This window comes from Dromaius novaehollandiae, chromosome 3 (genome assembly GCF_036370855.1).
Source record: "Dromaius novaehollandiae isolate bDroNov1 chromosome 3, bDroNov1.hap1, whole genome shotgun sequence".
Lineage (NCBI taxonomy): Eukaryota > Metazoa > Chordata > Aves > Casuariiformes > Dromaiidae > Dromaius > Dromaius novaehollandiae.
The window spans coordinates 45711459-45734547 of NC_088100.1; the positions used below are offsets into that span (position 1 = coordinate 45711459).

The 23089-nt window shown below is 39.6% G+C and overlaps 1 protein-coding gene across 2 annotated transcripts in view; it reads right to left on the reverse strand.

The window, feature by feature from the left end:
- PNISR (PNN interacting serine and arginine rich protein) overlaps nt 1-22366 on the reverse strand; it is a 28956-nt gene extending 6590 nt beyond the window's left edge. Inside the window, exons 1-8 of one of the 2 annotated variants that reach the window (XM_064508814.1) lie at nt 22348-22366; nt 8703-8821; nt 7305-7490; nt 4048-4271; nt 2148-2334; nt 1705-1895; nt 955-1092; nt 75-174 (exon numbers count right to left, since the gene is read on the reverse strand). In XM_064508814.1, the coding sequence (XP_064364884.1) occupies nt 75-174; nt 955-1092; nt 1705-1895; nt 2148-2334; nt 4048-4271; nt 7305-7490; nt 8703-8790 (1114 nt within the window). In that variant the 5' untranslated portion in view covers nt 8791-8821; nt 22348-22366. Of the gene's footprint in view, nt 1-74; nt 175-954; nt 1093-1704; nt 1896-2147; nt 2335-4047; nt 4272-7304; nt 7491-8702; nt 8822-21322; nt 21475-22347 lie in introns of those variants that run through there. The other variant, XM_026122090.2, reaches the window with a different exon arrangement.
- Nucleotides 22367-23089: the final 723 nt, after the last annotated feature.

Sequence of the window (23089 nt, forward strand, 5' to 3'; positions counted from 1 at the left end):
ATGGAGGTTGTGTTCTAGAGACATGCAAATATAGAATATTCACAGAAGAAACTTAAAAAAAAAAAAAAGCATACCTTTAGTTGCTTTACGGTGTACATCTTTGGCCACATAATAGATTTCTTCATTTGTGACATCTAAAAGAATCTCTGTCAGCAGCATTTTTGTCAGCAACATCTGAAGAAAATTTTATATATGGTTAAAGGTAAAACCTCCTGACTAAAATGGGCATTCAAGTTATATTCCACAACACAACTTCATTTCTCTTAATAGCTATAAAAGCATTCTTTTGCATGTTTTATTTAATAATTTCTTTCAACAGACATCACTTAAAACAGAAAACATCAACAGAAAAGCTATATACGAGATGCAGTAATTTTGCTATACATGAAATATCAAAGACAGAGAACTTTTAGGAATTACTAACTCTCACTGCTAAAATTAGGCATGTCTACTTCCATGTGAGTGTGAAGCTCCCCCTTCGAGAGCAACAACTATGATATCAAAGTACAAAGGTTTTGCAGCCACAGTGAAATTCTTGCTGGTCCAGGACTTAAAAAGTTTCTGGCATTTCCTTGCAAGAACACACTTCTTAAAATTTCCTTGCACAGGAAGTGAGGTTGAAGCATAGACCTCAGAGGGATGCATTTAATCATTAAAAGTTTTCAGAAATTTGCAGAGTTAACCAAAACAACAGAATTAATACTGATCAATGTAAAGGTTACAGTCATTGTATTCTTCCACTATTATGCTAAATACGAGTTATATAATCTATGTCCTTGTCTATATTAAAAAGACAGCATTATAAAAAGACATGCAAATATAACTCGTCTTCACTACATGATGTGTACTATACCCATATTTACAGTACCAGGCAGAGAAAAACTTCTTAAATTTTGTTATGCATGAAAAAGATCAGCAAATAGAAATACTTAGTGAAAACTAGATTATTAATACCATTTGATACTCCTTTTCTTCTTCTGTCATTTCTGGTTCACTTTGCTCCTCTTGAGGAGCTGGGGATGGACTCCTGCTGATTTTCCCAACACTTACACCTTCTGTGTTTTCAGCATCTTCATCTTCCTCATCACTGTCCTATAAGAACAGCATTGCACATTGCAGAAAAAATTTAGATTTAAAGCTCATTAGTTTCTATTCATAATAATGAACTTCATTTATTTTGTAATGGAGTCTGTCCTACAGCTATCATAAACCCCTGTTTCTTTTCTGTTTTCCCTTGCAACAGACACACAGATCCCTCCACTCCCACATGGGATAAATAAATTGTCAGTTCACTGCCAGACGGGCACTCAGAATTGCAAACAAATGGGCCAACTACTGAAGTGAATATAACACAAAGCTCCTTAAACTGGTTCCGTTTAACAAATACCAATGTCTGAATTTGTTCAGCTACTTATTTAGAACTCACACCTCTTTAAAGACCACACATGACCCCAAAATACAGAACTGAAAGAAGCATAATTTTATCATTCTTTGCCAATACAGATCAAGTATTATACTTTTACCTTAGCCATTAACGACTTTAATATACCAAGTAAATATTAACAAAGAATTAGCTATATACACTTGATTTTAAGTAACAGAAAGAAACAAACTGAAATACACAGTCTCTCTTTTGAAGAGACCAAAAAGTTGGTACCTTTCAGGAAATACAAACCTGAGCAAAAAGCAAACCCTTCTACTTACAAATTTACTTTTCTGAGGTAACCGTGGACCATCCCCTTCTTCAGCCTCCTCGCTTTCTTTTTTTTCTTTTTTAGACATCTGTGAACGTTGCTGCTCCATCCTCTCTTTTTCCAGTTTTTTCTGTTTCTCTCGTTCCATCTTTTCCAGGCCCTCACGAATCCAGGCAGGAAGAGTTCTACGCTTCACAGCATCTACACAAGTGAGGTTTACAGTTTTGTAAGATGGAAAAACCTTCAAAACAAAAAAACAGCAAACCCTCCACCCCCATTCAAACAAATCATGCACCCGATTGCAGGCAAAAAACATTAAATAATAGCTTTCTCCCTTCCTTTGTTCTTTACTTTATAAGAAAAAAAATACCTCTTCAAATTCTTTTTAAAACAAAATCTCTTTCTAAAATAACGCTTTCATGTTTTTTTCATTAAAGAGTGGTTAATATATACCAATCTGTGGAGTCTCCTGCTTCACTGGCATCGCAATAGGTGAACGCTGACGGTCTCTGAACGAGGGTCTTTCCCTTCGATTCTGAGGAGGTGCAGGAGGTGCTGGAGGCCCTGGTGGCCCCGGTGGTCCTGGCTGCCAATAAGGAGGATGAAATCCACCTTGGGGTGGACCAAAGGCAGCCCCATGCTGAAAGAGTAATGCAGTTTATTTTTCTTCACATTTACTACTATATACATCATGAACATGTGTGCAAGTTGGTCTACAGAAATCCATGCAAGTAGGCATCCACGATTTCTAGACTACCGAGATCTCCCAATCTGCTTTCCTGTAGTCCTCAAGAAACAGATTTTCTTTAAATACTTAAGGATTTGAAAATTTACAGATTTGAAAAAGATTTTTAGAGTATAAGCATGGATACTAACAAAGCTGAAAGGGCTTCAAACGATCTCCTTTCATACTGAGCTAAACATTAAGCACTACAATCACCATCTAACTCCACCAATTTATTGCCAACTTATTGTCAGAGCATGCAGTTAAATGAAGAGTATACGAAATAAAGTCTTAGGGTCTGGTTACGTTAGCAGTCTTTCCCTGCAACTACAACTTGAGGACAAAAATAAAAAGTTCAAGTTTTTATTGCACAAAAATTTTGGCACTGTGAAGTTTTGAGTAATTACTCATGGATGTTATCAGTAAAAATAAATTTTATTCTTGATTAAAATATTAAATACATGTATATGCAAGTTTGGTACAGACTCTGGGTTCTGAGCAAGGTTTGTATAAACCAAGAGTCACAAATCTTGAGGTGTACAGTTTTTGTTGTATTTTGTGCCCAGAAATGCCTAATGCAACTATTTAAGATGACAGTGTTTAGGAAGAAAGCTATAGCATCAAATATTTTTTATTACATTCTATTGACTATCCATTTAAATCACTAGTAGTAGAAGCACTCTTCCACTACAACTTAAAGTCATGTATTCCTGCATGCAAAACAATTTTTATGTACTCTTTAGAGAATTTTGAGAAATTAAGTTTTGATCCCATGATAGTAAACATAGGAAATTATTATAACCTAGGGTATTTGAAAATGATTAGTTCACCTCCTGTCTAACAATATTGCTGAAGATGAATATTTAACAATAGAGAAGAGTAGGCCAGAAGATAGAAACATATTTCTACAGTTCTGTCAGTCTTCCCTTGGATTTGTTTCTGAATAGGAGGTGGATGTTCCAAAAGGTACAGTTTGTCATTTATTTCAAGAGTTTTGAATGTAGAATACTGAAAATTGGGGAAAGATCCACAGGCTTTTTGTGTTTAGAGAGTTGTAAAATGCCCCCTTTTATTATTAGTGTTAAAACTGCCTCTAATTTTATTATGCTACAAAACCTGTATGCCAAAATGAAGAAAAAATTGGATGTGGATTTTTAGAAATAGCATTGTTTATTCACAGAATCACAGTAGATAGACTGGATGATCTATTGATCTTTTCCATATCTATCTCCCTGCCAATACAGGACTGTTCCCTACAGTACATTATCTAGTGTATTTAAGTATATATTTCTGAACTTTATTTTTTTTTCTTTTTCCTTTTTTTTAAATACACACAAAACTTCATAATGTTCGTTATATAGTGGAAAACAGTGAGTCATTTTAACATTGCACACAACAGCCATTTCTCATTACTAGTATAGAAAAAAAACTTTGGCCTCAAAATAGAACTGAAAACTCTAAAGTCATCTTCTGTAAAGTATTTTGTAAAAACGTATCTTAGCAGATAACAGATTCTGTAGTTGTTTGTAGAACCGAAGAATGAAAGTCGCCGCTAGATGATATTAGAGGAACACATCCACGGAAGGGACTCTGCACGTCTACAATATTAAAGCAACAAATATGTTTCACCTGATAGTCAAACTGGTTCACTGGCCCCATTGCAAAGTTATCGGGAGGTCCCCCAAAGTTGTGATTGTTCTGGTTAAATATATGCCTGTTGTCAGGAGCAAATTCTCCACTGTCCTGACTGTTGCTGTCTTCAGATGGAGGAACAATTTCCATCGGACCTGGGGTTGGAGCCATCCACTGCTGATCTGGAGGTGGATGAGGGGGTTGGTGAGGCATTCCCCATTCTGTTTAGGATTTAGAATACAATTCAATGCTAAGTTAATAAGATTTGTATGAGTCACAAGGTTCCTCAAAGCAACACAGATGGTAAAGCTATGAAGAATCATTGATCTACAGACTGTATTATACTGTCTTGATTAATAATTTCCTTGATCAAATGAGAGAAACACAGACAAATAACTATAGCTGAACCAGAACATATGTTCTGGAGGAAAAAAAATATCTAAATTTGTAAATTTATTTTTCTAGGTTTACAGGAATATTGAGTCCACCAGAGCACTTAGAAATCGTACCAACTGTTAAAGAACTGCCCCTACTTCTCTACTTCTGTATTATTCAAATTTCTAACCACTGAGCTGTTTTATTCCTTTGCAGGACAGACTTAAGAGACCTATTATAGACACAAATGGTCTGTGAGCAGCAAAACTGATTAAATTTGTTTTCCAAAGTCATATGTCTTCGTAATGGATGTTTCCATGGATTCTCCAATATCTAACAGAAGTCCCAGTATAAGCTGTGGCCGTTAACCCTCAAACTCAAGTTACCACTTGCTAACAGAGTGACGTTATTGGGAAGAATGAATAAACAGTTCTTCTGGCCATAAGCTTTGTTTTCTCAGGAAATCAGTCTAAAATTTATATCCATCATACAGATACTTATAGACTGTGATTAAACTTTCATCACTAAAGAATGAATACCTAGCCTCTTGTGATAGTACCTGGCTTCTGATCCTTTAATAATTCTTCCATTTTTTCTCATTTTTTAGAGCCTTTTCCACCTGCCAGTATCAGAATTGGATCCATTACTGTAGCTACTAAAAAGGTGTAACATATCTTTTCTACTTGGTAGTCCCCTTATTTGTAGGTTCAAAGACTGTATCACTCCTTTTACTCTCAGTGTCATCCTGTAAGGTCATGTCTAGCTCATTATTCATATCTTTTTCCAGAGCCAATACCTCCCAGGACAGAATGCTTTATCCTTTAGGAACAGCCTACAACAGCTACTGTTTATAAATGTATGTCTTAATATTTGACAATATTTAAATGCCTGGTTCACTTCAATCTAACTGACTGGAAACTTCCAAGCTGCACACCAACAGATGCTGTTTTCACTTCTGGAACATGACACCCTTCAAAATGAATTGTTTGCTAGCTATGCAGTCAGTTTTCACACTGTCATTATCCTCCTTTGTCAGTAGTGTGCATAGAATTTTTTGGATCCAAAGTTGATTGAGAAAGTTAGAAGGGATATGAAGAAAGATGAAGTTTTCTAGAAACAGAGTGAATATGTGAAGGAGTAATTTGGCTAAACATATGTACTATGATTTAGTTTGTCTGTTGTGATTACTTTTATAAACTAAGAGTGAAGTTGCCTAAATTAGGGGAAGTTGGATTATATCTGCATCAGCATGGTCTTTATTGGAGTATCCCAAAAGACTTGGAAAACAACATATTCTTTGAATGATATGCCAAATAACAGTAACAGAATTCATTGGCATAGTTTCCCCTCAACACATGGTGTCACATTTTTTTGCTCTCTAATCTAATTCTTAATGGATGCTTTCCTGCTCTCCATTTTCTGGGGGAGCTTGAGCTCCTAAAGCCCTGTTAGCAGCAAAACATCTTCCTCGCTTTTACTATTCTGTGACTATTTACAAAACTAACGCTAAAGATCTTATTCTCTTTCACCTCACAAATGAAACAGGATAGGATGAAGAACTCATCACTGCAGGATCATATAAAGAACATGGCTGTTTGATAATGACACAATATTTCTGTGCAAACTTCTGCTTATAATACAGAAATATAGCTAGAATATGCTCTATATACTACCACATAGTAAAGTTTAAATTCTTACATGTGGCTACAATAACTTACAGCTCAGGGCAGTGATGTTACATTTAAGTGAAACCTGATATCTACATCCATTTTTATGCATGTATAAGAACTACCAATGATATTCTGAGACAGCCTACTTTTATTAAATATTGCACTTATGCAAATTTGAATAGTTGCAATGAAAACTGGAAGTATTACTGTCTCAATCTTTAACAGAATCAAGCAGGAAATGCAGTTTTTACTGAGGTAAGTCTGAAGGCATGCCTTCATGCCAGACTCATGTATATATCTGCAAGTATCACAAACTACCTTCCTCACAAATTTCAAATTACATTATACTGTGCTGAAGCAACAAATGTTCTGGAAAATTTTCAGAACACAACTTCAGAAAAATTCTTAGCAGAAAATATCCTGTTTCTACCCCATGCCTGATGTCAGTGTTATTTTATGAAGTTTTAAAAAGAAACTGAAGTTTTGAGATAGTTATAAAGAAGTGAAAGTAATCAATATTAACAGAAGCTTTCAACCAACTTTAACTTATAAATGAAAAATTATGCATGACAATCAGATACTCAAGACAAAAAAGGCAACTATTAACCTCTTTATATATGAAACATGTAATAGAAGTATATTTTATACATGGAATTTCACCCATCTCCTTCTTCAAGATTTTAAGACAGCTAAAGCCAGAATCTGCCAGTTATATTATGAACTTTCTCTACATGTCAAAATCATGCCAGAAACAGATATTGGGCTACAAGAGAGAGTAACAGATGTTCTATAATTCTGGAGCATCGTGCTGCCTTCAGTGCTACAGTTCCCAGTGCCTTGGGATAACCAACGAAACACGTAAGATGCAAGAATAGATTTGGGGAGATAAGTATGTAACTGTAATTCACACTTTACCATCCTACAATATTCAGGGATAGAACAAATCTATTGCATATGTACTATTATAAACCAATGTTTTTATTTATATAGAGATTAGTGAGTTGTGTTTGTATGTATCTCTACTCTTACCCATATTTTGCGGGACACTGACTGGTGAGTAGCAGCTTGATACTTGGTTAGTTAGTTGATCCTACTGCTAGTGTTGCATATTGAAATCAGAGGGACAGGGCATACACAAACCCAAAATATGCCTGAGAAAAAGAAAATTTCATTATAGGAAAAAAGAAATGAATGGGAAGGAAGACAAACCTGGCTGCCACATTCTGTTGAAGTTGGGATCCCCCTGAAAATTATTATGGTTGTTTGGACCAGATTCTATTCCCGAAATATCCTGTCCATTTGGCATCATTCCCTGCTGCTCCACTACATTCTGTTGCCCTGAGGCTTCTCGCTGAGCAATCCATGCTTGAGCTAACGCAGCCCAGTCTATCTGGCCTAAAATAAACAGAGAAAACAGGAGAGGTTAGTGTTCGCATTTCTGAAGTGTGACGCTGCTTCTCAATTACGCGCCTAATTGCTCAAGAGAAACAGGCAGTGTTTACCTTCAGCAAGTATCACCAGCACAATTGTTACTTATTCACAGTGTACAATAAAACAAACTGGCTGCAAATGTCAAAACGTACATACTTGCTGAAGCAGAGTTTCTCCATGTACATTCACAACACCATAAGGCAGATTATTTTAGGTTCACATTAGCACTGGATGGTAGCAGTACTCTTTTTTCTTAAGTAAACTAATTATGTCAGAAAGAAACATACCCTTAAATTCTAAATTCGTAAAGATTCAAGCTTAGGAAAGGTGCATAGTTAGAAAACATTTTACAATGTATGGTCTTTGTATAACATCTGCTTTTTGGAATGCTATTTAACGTTACAGTTCTCTCCCCCTACTTTCTTTACCATCATTCCTACCAGTAGGTAAATAAATGGCACTGTCATCTGAGAACAGTATTATGTCTACCACTAATTATCAAGTCAACAGATGTTGAGGTTGCAGAAATTTAAGCAATGGATAACAATGCAAAACCAGTCAATCTATTCACTCTGCTTGAGTATTAAATACATCCCTCCACCTCTTTTCTGGATACCTCTGGATGCTTTGAATTTTTACCTTGTACATAATCAAAGGTAAATTATATTCTATTGCTTAAAACTTTTTTTGGAAATAAACTAGGTCATGATCATCACTACTGTAACCTAAAATACATATTGTATCAATTGTTCCAGTGAGAGGTTTTTCTATGTATACATCTGCATTAAAAATTCTTCCATGCAGGCACTGAACGACAAGGCAGATTTTCTCAAATGAAGGTTTCTTATGATTTAGCTTGGCTGAAGAACTGAAAAGCATATAGATTCTGTAAAAGAACAGGAGGTCTAAAAGTAGGTCTGTGTGACTGGTACAATGTTGATAATTTATCCAAGAAAACTCAGTTAGAGGTCTATTTTGCATATTAAATATTAAAAGTGTCAAAACTCTGGAAATCAAGGTATGGATTCTGGTTTTTTTAAGTTGTTTTGAAAAGCATCATAAATGTAGTATCTTGAAAGCAGATATAATAAAGCAATTATCAGTAATGATCTGTAATGAAGATTCTAAAATTCAGATTACAACAGATATTAAATCCACAGAGCTTTCTATACTTACTTGGATCTTGCTGGTGCTGAAATGACTGCATCCACTGCTGCTGGTTCAAAGGCCATTGTTGCCAAGGTTGTCCACCTTGATCCCACATCTTTTAAGTCTTTATATAGTCTATATTTCAACTAAAAATAATAGTTGTATGTTTAAATGGGTGTCCATGAAATATCACATAACTGAAACTTAAATAATTGCAGATACATTTAAGCCTTCCAAAGCAAGCTGAAGCAATGCTGGCTCAGTATTTTTAGCTGAAGGAAATGGTTCATCCTCTAGAGTAATATCTGAAAATATTATTGTAAGATTTCAGAAGATTAGTATGCTTCCTCCATATTTTTGTAAGGAAATTAACTATAAAATGACATTCAAGGAGAGACATGAGAAGTCTGTCAGAAAAAACACATGTATGACAATAAATGCAATTTAAAGAAAGTCAAAATAAACAAGATGTTATTTAAATGATATTCTTGCCTGCTTTTTAGGGAAAAAAAGGTATTTTTCTACACAAGTTTCATACAATGCTGTTAACCAAGACAAAGGAAAGTCACTAAATGGTAAACAGCTCATTAACGATTACACTGGAGAGCTAAACAGGCACAAGATGCTCTCCAAATGTGCTTTATGTGTTGTATAAGCTCATTATGATTTCTAAGTGAAATATGCTTTAAAATCTGAGGAAAAGTTTCACTGCATATATGCAGATTCACCACATGGTCCCCTAAAATCATCAGAAACCTTTTTGGTGTAGCGATGTACATCCTCGCTGAGTGGCAAGTAACAGCACTAGAACTTAAAAGAGGAGCTCCACAACCTCCTTCAAGTGCCGTTCTGGGACCACGTTTGCAAGAAATAAATGAGGTACAGCAGATTACCAGGTATGTCCATAATAGCACACCAAATTCTTTGGGTAATTTGCACCTCTTACGTATATCCAACCTGCTATATACAGAGGGCCAGAGAGTGCTGTCTACACTGCCCCAAATTGCATTCTTGAAGACCAAGCCCAGGTACAGTTTTGGAGACAGTTCACTCCAGGGACTGTTCCCAAATGCCAGTATGGATGATATCACACTGAGCATGACTCCCTCTGCCCTACACAGTCTCTGTTAACAGCAACTCAGAAGGCTTTACACCCTCAAACATCTTATAGGCCATAATGACATTCCAGAGGGCGTTCAACTCATAACGCTTGGTTTCATGCTATACAACACCATCCATGTGGGCTGCTTCAAACACTCTGAACTTAAAGGAAAAGAAACAACTGAAGAACCCCAACAAAAATATTTATTTCCTGAAGTCACCAGGGTAGCACACACAACCTAGAGGACACTCACAGTCAAGTGCTACACAGAATGAATGAATACAGCCAGTCTGCTTCAGAGGAAGTGAGCTCAAAGCAGTCAGTGCCATTTGGATGCACAGCCAGGGACATACCCCTAACCATTTTTACTTTGTAAAAGTTTATGGTATACATGTATCCCTACGTACAGGGCCAGCTTTCAGCAGATACAACATAAACAATTACAGCGGGTCCTGCTCAAAAAGGGACCTCATGCTTAACGGCTACACATTCATATAAATAATTGCATGATTGTACAGGAAGAGAGCAGCAGGCTACCAAAAATGCTGAACATAATATTCTGGGATGCTGGATCACGGACAGATGAATGCCAGCTAAATTATTTTTCCATATTTTTGTCAAATTTTATTTTTATTCTGAATAACTGTGGATCACCTTAGTTTTGAGATCACTTATACTTAAACCAATACAAAAACTACATGTGTAAAGCTCAGAAAACTTCAGTTGCAACTCCCTTTTTGGAGACTTTCAACAAGACCAGATCAAGTTTAACACCAGAGAAAAGTATCAGGCAAAATCTGCTTTGCTACTTTCATTATCTTTTTTAACCAAATTAAATATTGTTTTAATTTCAATGACATTTTAATGATATTCAAACTTTTAGTAGATGAAGACAGTACATGCCATCAGCATTTTGATCTGTATCTGGAAACTTTCTTGTATTAGTTGAGTGCAGAAAAAGTGGCTAATAAGGGAACTACGCTGCCACTTAATGTACATTTAAGCTGGCCCTGCAACATCTAGCTCTCTGAGGACTCACATATACCTATTTGACACATTAAGTATGAAATAGTAATCTCACATAAATATTATCATCCTAAAGTAAGAAGAAAGCAAATCGTTCTGTTTCTTCCTCCCTTCAATTCATCTTCCCTTTCAGGATCCAGAATCTTTCAATTGTCAAAATAAACTTGTTAACATATTAAAATAAAGCTGCATCAACTGTGGTTCAGGATAATCACTAGTCTTCAAAGAACTGAACTGCCTCATGGTCCCATTTCCAACTATTAAATGACACTAGCAATGATAAAAATGTATCTCTAATTGGTATTTCTGATATTACTTATTTACCTACGTATGTACTACCTTGGAAAAAGTTTGTGAAATGTCACAAAAATAAATTCAGCAAAGATTTACAAGGTTAAATTGTTCTCTTAAGTAAGTGGAGCAATATTATTAAAACATATCTATATATTCAACTGAATTGGAGATGCCCACATACAGTTTTGCCCTAATAGGATCAGATAACATTTATTCTTATTGTACTGGCTGTATCTCCGTGCTAAAATCTTGGACAAATCAGATGTTTTGATAGGTTCCAACTTACATAATTAGTTTGCAATAAACTTTCGTACCTGTTAAAATGCTCATTGTTTATCTGCTGCTAATAGATTCATCACTGAAAAGGATGTTTAGTATCCTACCTTCTTCTTTATTCTCAGGCCTTGATCCTCACCAGGGACAGAATGAAACACCAGTTTGGAACGTAAGAAGGTCTAAGATAACTAATTCCTCAGAATCTCTTCTACATAACCTACACTCAAGATAGCCAGCAACTATCTTATTATTCTACAAGTTGTCCAAAGACATAAATTGAGCTTTATCATGGGGAGAGGTAAAGTATACTGGGGCCACATCCTGTGGCATCTGTAAAGGTGGTGCGAGAGACACAGATCCTGACTCCAGGCAGCAGCAGAGCTCCTTGTCCTCCGATTTTCCCCACTGTACATTGCTTTGCGTTAGGACTCTGAGGCCAAGTCCAGACTATGCAGCAGCGCCACAGAACGGCATGGGAATTCAACCATCGCCACCATTAGAAGTCCCTGGCATGGCTCTGCCCCAGGCCAGCGGGCGCTCCACCGTGCTGGTCCCAGCACACTTCAGGAGGCAGCAGGGACCAGCACCCCACCGGCAGCAAGGATGGGGCCATTCTGCTTTGGAAGGTCAGAGACTGCCGGTCTCTGCCAGCTGGCTTCAGGGCAAGAGAAAAATCCCAGTCATGTTGTATTTGTTAGTATAGATAGCTGCCAGTGCATTGGTCTACAATATAATACAGCCTGGAGTCTTCAGTTTTCCCCAGAGAGATGATTTCACCCCGTTATTGCTATTTTAGGGGAAAAAGTCAGGTGGGGGAGTGCAAAGCAAGAGGTCGAAGGGATGTGACAGACATGGAATCGACTTGTACTTTGATAGAAATACCTGCCACAACAGTATGACAAGACAGCAACAATTCTGTTAAACTTTGAAGCAGTTCAGCATTTGGTTAATTCAAATTATACCATCCAGAACAGACTGATTTAAAAATCACTGCCATTTGAAAATGCAAATTTTAATTTGTGATCTGTATTTTAAAGATTTTAATTCTGTATTGCATTTGTACTTTAGCTGTCTTCCTAAAGAAATGCTGATTTTCATAGCTTGGCAACTATAAAACATGCTGGCTTTCAAGTAAACAGCTTTACTGTCAAATTTAGCATAAAACTTCCTTTGCTAATCAGAAACATGTACTACACAAATACTTGAGCAAATACATCGCCTTCTTTATGCATCTCTGTGTGTACACACACACAAGCACTTTTCAAATATTATGTGAAAAATGGCCAAAACCATTTCTCACATACTATTTATTTTCACTCATCTTTTCTATTGACAGAAACAGGAATTGGATAAGGAGGGAAGAAAATTAGCATTCTGAAGTGATTTTATTAAATAAAATTAACCTTAAAATACTGGCAAAAGAAGAAAATATAATCTATTCAAATATTCTCAGCATTTACAATTAAATGATGTATTTTAACATGCACTGTCCACAAACAGTGAACAGAAGTGATCTGTTCTAAAACCTAAATCTACCTGTTGACCTGAAACAGTAGAACATCATCATTTCATTTTATTCTTAGAAGAGAAATAGACTTCCCTGATTTTTTACTCCTTGCTTCGTTTCCAGCACTTTTGCTATTTCTACTAACTAGTATAACATAAACATGAAAAAGGGACTTTAAAGAGGAAACATTTTCTCATTTACTACAGGGAGGCTACAGATATTAAAAGGTGTTTTGTTTCTACAGATTGCTATGCTAAGTACTGCTGTGTTTAATGATGTCATCTTTTCTTAAGTTTCAGAGGCAAACATAAACTGGTTTTAATTCTTTGCTATCATATTCAAAAGGATAACTAAAAAAATTTGATATACATGCACATCTATAAAATTACCTGTACATAGGCTACTTGATGTTAGTCTGTTTTACTTAAAAAAACAAAGTCTTGCGTAACTTTATTGTGATATATATAATAAGTATTTTTAGAGAGAAGCTTTATGTTGTTCCATCAGACATTTTCCTTTGCTAGGGGAGCTATTTTAGAGATATTAAAAATAAAAATAGTATCTATACAGATTGATGCAAGTATTCCCATAATGGACTAACCAGATGTGAGAGTCACCAAAATAAGTGTTTTGAAATGAGGCCCATTAACTGGAAGGGGCCACAAACTACTTCTAAAGTACACATAGAAATGCAACTAAGTAGCCTGTATCCAGCAATTTTAAATTTACTGTCAAGAAATCAGCCCAAATACTGAGGGGGGAAAACAACATCCCCTGCCCCAGCAAATCAACAACTTAACATCCTTGGAACAGTTGGAACCCCTTATGCTGACACATATGACAAGAAGCAGACATCGTTTTCACGCATGCAAGTAGTAATAATAAAAGGATGGAGAAGAGAGAATCAGTTACAGGTACAAGAAAGATCTCTCTGATCTAATTAAAATTTACACTGCCAAAACTAATTTGCGGTGCTGCCACACAAAACACAAACCAGTTTGGATTTCTTACAAAATTCCCACATCAGCATCTCCTGAAAGAGAGAGGCCTCACCCAACAGCAGTGGACGGCTCTAAGACGATTTCCCACTAGTAACGCGAGGCCAAATACACTGCAGAGCATCCAAATTCCAGTGAAATGTTTAATTTTCCACTGAAAAGGAGGGACATGAATACCTCCTAAATTCAAACATTAGGAGGACACTTCCTTCTTAATAGAGAGGTATGTCAATTTAGGAGTCATTAAGACACTCTGGTTCTGATGTCATGGGTGGGTAATGTGCATGCCACAACTTCTGAAAAGGAAAAATGTTCAAAGGATAGATTTTACAGGTGCCTACCTGCGAAGGAAAACACAGGCACAAGCCTCCTTCATGACAATGGATTTCAGTTCTTTTATGTAGCTGTTTTACCTTTCAATTTAGTTGGTTATAGCCTTTCTGTATTTCCTCTTTCTAGCAAACATGAGTAACAAAAGAGCGTTTATTGGTGCTCCAAGAATTGTTCCCGCACGTCAGATCACAGAACAGGAACCTGAATCTATTAAAAATCTGTTTACCAATGGAAAAACAGAAGCCAATTCTGATTTTTTTTGTTCTGTTTTTTTTACAGAAACACAATCACAAGAAGTAAAAACACCCAATCAATTATCACTGGTTTTCAGCTACATGTACTTGACTGTCAGATTACAAAAAGTCAATGCAATATCACAAAATTTTGCTAAAGCTTTTAAAAGCAGACACATTCAGAAGTATATGCTGTTGTAAGCCTAAAAGACTGATTTATATTCAAAGGCTGGATCTACTCAAATTTTCATATACCAAATTACTGGTAAAAAAAATGTAATACCTTCAAAAGAATTGCTAGTGAAAGCATCTGTTCTGGCAACAAAAATCAGGAATAATGACATATCTATGACTTACCTTGATCCCCAACAGATAACAACCTCTAAGAACCAACAGCACTCAGAAAAAATTTAAGTAGGTTTCAAACTCTCTACTGTACTTAAGGATTTTACTCAATAAAATGCTAGGTCAGGATAGAGAAAGAACAAATATTTTAAAAGGCGCCTTTCCACTCCTTTCCTCAATTGTGATGCACATCTCAGCTGCAGACTAGACTCACTATTAACTTGCTCTTTTAGGAAGAAAAACCATCTTCTTTAACCTACCTATTCATCCACAAAATAAGGTATTTTCTGACAGAGTTCTATGACGTGCCCAGACACACCACACACTCTGAGAAGTATACAGACAGAGGGAAGCTACTTACCAGTAACCAGAGTTTTGAGCAGTAGTTTGTGTGACCTCTTAACTCTGTGAGACTCCCCCCAGCACTGCCCACAAAACACAGTTACCTTGAGGCAAGCTAGACTCTCTCACACAGACAGGAAAGCTGCCCTGGCAAGTGCAGCAGTTTTCTGACGATTTCCCAATGGCACAGTGCTTGGTGAAGGCCTCAGTGATGTTCTGGGTCGTGGCCCATGGATGTCAAAGATGGAATCATTTTTTTAGACAAGGTCACCAACAGAGCTTAAGCTCTAATGCACTCCCTCAGATTCCTGGGGCAACTCTACCTTGGCAGATTCATAGTGTAAACTCATGAAATCTGTCATCCGATTCAACAGTGCTTGTACAGAGGTAACTACAGTTGGACCTCTCAACAATGGAGAGGAGCACTCTCAGGGAGTGAGGTCAGTCCTGTGAATGTAAAAAGACAAAGTCTTGTCATCCTGGAGAGACTGTCTTCATTACATGTCTCATGACAGTGACTACGGAACTGAAAAATACCAAGAAATTTTCCATGGAAACATAAGCAAAAACTGTCCCTGAACAAAATTTACTAGAGTTAATGGATAATGTGAATTCCTTCAATTCATGCAGATGGTCCAAGATACGAAGCACAGAGGCTTATGAAGTTACCTCAACTCCATCATAAAGAGAACCAACCATATCTACTTGGTCAGATGAGTGCATCTAGCAGACTCTTCCTTGCTTTAGGAATCTCCTAAATCCAAGAATCTCCTGTCACTGTGAAAATATGTTCCTCTTCAATAAAAGGGTCATACACGATCCATACTCTAAAGTGCACTAGAGAAAATGCCTTATGTATCAACAGCTCCTGCAGAAGAGGAAGAGATCTGGAGATTCTTGCTGGCTAGTGGCAGAAAAATTCCTGGAACCAAAATATCTTGACAGACAAAAACAAGTACCCTATTTAATTTCATCTTCCAAAGAATACATGTTAGAAGCAAGATTAAAGGAAGTACACACAACAATCTCAACTCCAAGAAACCACGAGACAGCCCAGGACTCAAGCTGTCCTAGGAGGAAAGTAACAGGCACTTTCTGTTATGTTATGAGCTGAAGAGATAAAGGCTGAGAATTCCTTTGACCAAATCTCAAAGACGCAATCTGGCAATTGAGTTTTCTCAATCCTCTAAACAAGCAGATGAATAACAGACAATTTTGGAGCCTAATGAACCAGTGCCAATAACCAAATGCTTTCTGATGCAGTAGAGAGGCCATTGCATCACCCTGTGATGATGCTACTCATTATCTCTGAATAACAACTCCAGATGTGACGTGAAATGCCCCAAGAAGTTTTATTTGCAATCTGAGCTCTAATACATAAAAATTCCTGCAGAAATTCCTCTGGTGAATAAAGATCTGGTCTTGCAGGCCTTCCAAACACGCATGGTACTTCAACAAAGAAGCATCCTCTATCTAAAATAAACAAAGATGCTGAAACAGCAGGCATGCAGAACCCCTACACAACTATGGTCTTTGGACCACAAGGTTTAAAGAAGGCCTGCTCTTTTTGATGTTCTTTTCATCAGTCAGTATCTAGGTAAAAAAAACCAGATGCTTTATCTCCTTTAAGTCAAACTGCCATTGCAGCCATGACTTTTTGCCTCTCTTTAGGTCTACCGAGTAGCTGAAGGGAAAGCCCCTAACAGATGGCTTACAGTAAACTAATTATTGTTTATTTAATTTTCATTAAATTATTTCATAATCACTGTCATTAGCTGGGTAACCTTTTGGCATGAGCTCAAGATAACATAAGCATTTCTAGCAACAAATGTATCAGCCAGTCTCTAGTTGATTCTCTTTGTGGAATTCCTTGGCTGCAACAGGTCATCCAAGCCACAGCTTGGGAAGGAGGCTATCAAGAACACCATATACTTTCCAGGCAGAGCATCTCTGGTCCGTATAGATTTAGGCTCTGGAGATGGACCTTAAGAAAAAGGAAGAGCTCTCAGAAGCAAAGGTCCCTGAAATCCACAGATTGATCTCCAATCCTTTGTAGTGTCTTGTTCTAATGTAGGGTCTTTTCCTTTCATTCAAGAGGAGTTATTGCAAAAGGATATTGACACTGGAGTTATAGCACAGTGACCTAAGGTTGGTGGTGAATTTGCGTGATGAATTCTGCAGAACCATTCAGTTGTGAGCAGGTTAAATCCACTCATACTTTTACAATACTCAGAGCAGCGCAGTTAAAAGCAAGACAAGAATCAGATAAATGCCACCAGCAGAATTCAAGTTGAACACTTTTGCTTAAGAGCCATTTTTCCCTCTTTCTCTCCTTATGCTATTGCTTCATCAGGGTCATGATAACCTACACCTCACTGACGAGGCTAGGAGGACTCATGCATAAATACTGTAGAGATACTCCCCCCGCAACAGTTCACAAGTTTCACAAGGAAGAGCAGAGACCAGACCATCTTGGGTATCACGAACCTCCAACAGAGCCGGTGTCCAAAGTCAGTAAAGCACTCAGACTGTGCAAACTCCAAGGATACCTATCTCAGTGTGCTCTAAACTTGAAGGAAGCATAAACTGAGCACTTCCTCCATGACTGTGCCTCTGTGGAGTAAATACTACTTTACTGTATGAATCTGTATATAATAGGTGTGAATAAAAAGGGAGAGCAAATGAAAAAACATCTTCCACACCCTGAGGGGCTAGTCACTCTACCAAAAAGAAAAAAAACAATGCAGAGAAGGTACTATACAAATCATCAGCAGGTGGTCTTCATGTTTGAGATCCAAGTAGTCAGTCCGTCTCAGGAGCTGAAAAGAACTGAGAGTACAGAAGAAGGTTCCACCCTACACACTGGGTACGAACACTAAGAGTTAATACAGGAGTGCTGCAGACACGTTCACTCGGAGTCAAACCAAACATGGATTATCACTCAGAGAAAAACATACCAGCTTCCATTTTATCTGCTAAACCCAACCTTTGCTACAATACTATATTCAACTTCTGATCACAAAGTGTAATGTTTCAGGGGTGAGTTAAGGTTGCATACTTCTGAAAAAAGTTAGAATAACTATCCTGACTGTTACTCTGTTCCACCCATCCCACTTACACTTGGCCAAAGACTTTGCTATAGTATCTATGGCATTGCCTAAGTTGTTGCTGGTATTTAATGTTGAGATACTATGTATTTTATCCCGAGAACCAGAAACAACCGGAATGTATTTTTGCCTGCTGGGATCTGTTAGCAAGCTGTTGAATCAAAAAATCCATAAAATCCTTCAGCTCATTTATAGTTGAGCATCACTAGAGTTCTGGAAGTCAGTTTTAATTACTTCACTGAATTTAGAACAACAAAAAAGCTATTCTTTCTCAGAGTGAGGAATACAGGTTTTCCAAATACTTAACCAAGATCCAAAATACAGCAACATAAAGGGAATTGAAGAAAACTGCTTTTTTGGTATCTACAAAGTTTTCCAGAATCTGGTTGATACGTTAGCATGTCTGACTAATACTTACGGTACTACTAGGACGAAATAGGCTGAACAAAAGCCAAATTTTAAAAAAAGTGCTATGAAAACTTCTGCAGTGAGTCATTCAAAGAGTAAGGCTTCCAACTCCTGTTATTTTAAACTTAAATCTACAGTGGGTATGCTGAATTGTAGCCAACCTTTTCAAAAGCACAAAAGGGCAAGATACTAGCAACTCACTTATCTTTCTTCTTGCATTTTGAAGACATAAGGGCAAACACATGCATTACTTTGACTACCATAAAGCACAGAAATCATCATTAGAATGTTCATTACTACAAAAATACTAAAAATAATTGAGTAGTTTCAGTCAAAATTCTACTGGGTTTGGCAAAAAAAAGTCTGATCTGATTACTTTGTGCACGTGTCATTCCAACAGAAGATCTGATATTAGATTTTCTATTAGACATGTAACACACTGTACTGTTTTTCCTGAAGCATACTGTCCATCTGCAACTTCCGTCTCGAAGGACATGTTCTGGACCAAATAGTACCAACAGCTAATTAACAAAATACAAGAACTAACAGCTAAATAAACAGGTATTCCTCCCTGTTTGGGTACAGATTTTACCCCAACAATAAAAATAGCTATCATTTAAGCAAGAGAGACCAGCTAGAGACAGAAGCAAGATGGACTGCTAAACCTACCCACAGATAAGTTGCTTTGCGTTATTTATTGTGAAAGGCAGATTTCTGATCACAATGTACCTCAGTCATGAAAATGGACTGGATACTCCTGCCTCTATAATACCTTTGCATAATCCTGAGCCTAACTGAAAATTAACCGTGGTTAAGACTACCCTCTATCACTACAGATGATACAGAAAGCTGTCTGCCAAGAATTTGTGGAATTGTACTGAATTTGTGGACTTTAAAGTTCTACAAAATCTCTGGGCCCAGAAGCGTAGAAACCAATCTTTGTAGCAGGAGTCTGCACGACATGTGAAAAAGACAGTATAGGAAGTCTTGCAAATGGCAAAACAGCAGAGATGACATAAGGTTCATTGTTGCCCCAGACAAACGAATAATCAGTAGCTTGTCTTCTGACTTATTACTGAATTCACAATAATGCTAGCATCTTGTCCCTCGACAAAATCAAAGCTCAGTTCCCACTGTGTTGTGCAACTAGCATGAGCCACAGCATCATTCACCTCCATGAGAGGCAACAGCTCTCAGCTCGGCCCGACTTTAGAATTGGAATGAGGTTTCTTACTCCTGCACACGACGTAGCTGTTCAGCTGTATCAGACTGTTATTTGTAACCCTATCTTTGTAAAATGAGGCTTGAATGTTGTCTACTGACTTCGAAGGAAGACTATGATCTCTCATCTTTAAAACACTGCTGACCCTTTACCTTAAAACAAATCCTTTAGACCACCTGTTACTCCCTATCTCCCATAACTTTCAATAATGGTCTTTTACAGACAAACAATTACAGGTAAGACTTTAAGAGATGAAATGAACAACAACCTATGTGGTTAGATTACTCTGTACATTAACTTGTTCCAGAAACTAGTCAAACTTCAGTTGGGATAGCACATCCTTAACTGTAAAGGTTCAGCCCAGCACATCTCATGCATCTTCAATTCACATCCTTAACTGTAAAGGTTCAGCCTAGCACTTCTCATGCATGTTCAATTCAACACTGAACTTCGTGCAATTGTCTGAAAAGTACTTAAAATCTGTCTGCATAAGTGCTTAACGGAGAAAGGCTTGCAAACTTGTGGTCTGTTTAAAGATCCATTTAGCTACATCCTGCATTTGCCAAGCTACCGAATCAGGTTCAGGTGTCTTACAAAGTTGCTGCATATGATGATAATGTTAATTTTAGTTCTCTGGAGCACTCCAGTGGAATGAACTCAGCAGAATACCCATGAAATAGCACAAATATTCCACAAAGACTGCACAAGCCAGGTTATTAATACAGTCAACTACAAAATCCTAAGGCAAGTGTTGCTTCCTAACCGGGTTACTAGCTGGGCAAGCAGATGTCCTCAGCCATGCACCAACGGGCGCTACTTTATGAGCAACTGAGAAGCATCCATCGGACAGTCCCCCAGCCAAGCTGCGTGCTCGCCCCATGGCCTGGCTACATGTCCCCTGCACGGCCTTCTCCCGCCACACTCTGGGGCTGGGAGCACCCAGGCCAGGCTGACCCCGGCAGGGGCGGCCCCGGGCGCCCCGCGGAGTCCCTGCCCGGGGGCGCCCGCCCCGCAGCCCCAGGACCGCGCGCCCGCCGGGGCGCCCGGCGCATGCGCCCGAGCAGATAACGGGACCCGTCTCCAACGGCCACCCCAGGACCCCCGCCAGGGCGGCGGCGCAGGCGCGCTGGGCAGCGCGGGGAAACACAAGGGCTCGCGGCTCCAGCCGCTCTCTCGGCCCCCCGCGCATGCGCGCGGGGCTGCCCGGGCCGTGGGGGAGGGCGAGGAGCTAAAGTCTTTCCTTTTCGTCCAGGCGCACGGGTTTCCGCCGCAGGCAGCGCGGGGCCGCCGCGCCTCACGCACCGCGAGCAGCTCCGGACACGGCGCTCAGCACCCTCCAACGCCTCCCTGCTTGGCTCGGCTGGGGGAGGAGGAGTGACGGGGAAGATCGGCCCAGTTTCACACCCGCCAGCCCCCCAGGAGCTTCGGCGAGCGCTGCCCGCACCACTACTTACACTCTCCCCCGCCTCCCGCCGCAGGAGCTACCGTTACTATCGGTTCACGGCCGTTTTCTCCCCCCCTTCGCTCCTCGTCTTCACGAACAAGACAATATGGCGACTAGCGGCGCTCACCCGGAAGTAAAACGCGTCACGCTGTTGACCCTTCCCTGGACAACGCGAACGCCTCCCGCCACCATCTTTGGTGAGGGCTCGCAGGCAGGCGGCGGCGTGTTCCTCCCCTGCCCCCTTCCCTGCCGGGGACCGGCTGGCGGCCGGCCTCAGGCAGCGGCCGGGCGACGCCCAGCCGCCGCCATCTTTACTGAGGGCAGCCACACAAGTTCCTGTCGCTCCGCGTTCTCCATGGCAGCCGCGGCGGGGGGGAAGAAGGAGGAGGGGAGGGAGAGAGCTCCTGCCAGCCTCCGCCTCTGCGGGGAGCACGGCCCCGGGCGGCCAGCGCCTTCCCTGCACGGCGGGGGCGCCGCCGAGCACGCCCCTCCATCCCCCTCCCCTCCGCCGAGCGGCAACGGCGGCCCTGCCCCGCGCGCGCCCCCGCGGCCAACGGTCACCGCCGGCGGCGGCTGAGGCGCGTCCTCGCTCGGCCCTCGGCGTAAACCACCGTCTTGAGCGGGTAACGCGGGCGGCGGCCGCCGTGGGGCTCCGAGCGCCCCAGGGGGCTGCGCGCAGCGGGGACGGGACGGGAGGCGGCGGCGGCCAGGGAGACCCGCCCTCGGGCTCCCGTCAAGAGAAAAAAACGCAGCCGTTTGTCGGTGGTGCGGGGCGGTTCGTGGCCCTCCGAGCCCCGCTCTGCGTGACGGGCTGCCGGAGCGGGGCGGCCGGGAGCGGGCAGGAGCCACCGGCGACCAAGCTCCCTCCTCCGCGCCTCGACGCGAGCAAAGCCACGGCAACTGCGCAGCTTTGTGGCCTCAGCGGATCCTGCTGGCCGGAGAACGGGATCTGAGCGAATACATAAGGCCTTTATATAGGCCTAAGATATTTGCAGTAATGTCAATTTATGTATTCACGCGTTCGTTTTAACTCACCTAGGTGACTGCAAACTTCAGAAGATCCGTTTTTTGTAGGTCTGTCTGTCTCACAAGTCACGCTCATTGGATGGTAGGTTTTTTGCTTGGGGCAATCTGCCAGCACTGACTCAGACTTCTCATTCGGACATGTAAATGTGTTGCGATTAGCCTTGCCTAAAAGCAAGTTATGTATGTTGCATTATATATGTTCCATTCTCAGTGGTGACGTTGTGTTAAAATATATGAATAGCTCATCCTGCATAGTTGCAGGATGTGAGTGTCATCTAAATAGGTTAGGTCAGTGCATGTATATCTGGAGTATTCATGGAGGAGGATACTTTTTAAGTAGTTTTAATGGTTTTAATAATCATTTAAATATTAATAATTCAATAATTTCAGAATATCCAAATTAAGTTTTGCATTCTCATGAGATTTACCTTTGATATTATGATCGTTGTATTCTCAAGTGTGAAGATAAATCAAAATTGTCCTTGGTACACAGCTCTTCTTGTATGGTCAGTGGGTTGATTTTGCAGGCAAAGGAATTAATATTAGTGGTTGCATTGCTTTTTGCAGAACAGAAATTTTCATTAGCCAGTATATTACTTGCCACTGTGATTACTTCCTTTACTTCATCTGAAGAAAATGCATAAAACATCCATAATCTGTTTCATCATTGGTAAAGCAACATTAATACTGACATGGATTAACAGAATAAATTAACTTTTACAAATGTACAGATAATTCAAAGTTTCAAAAA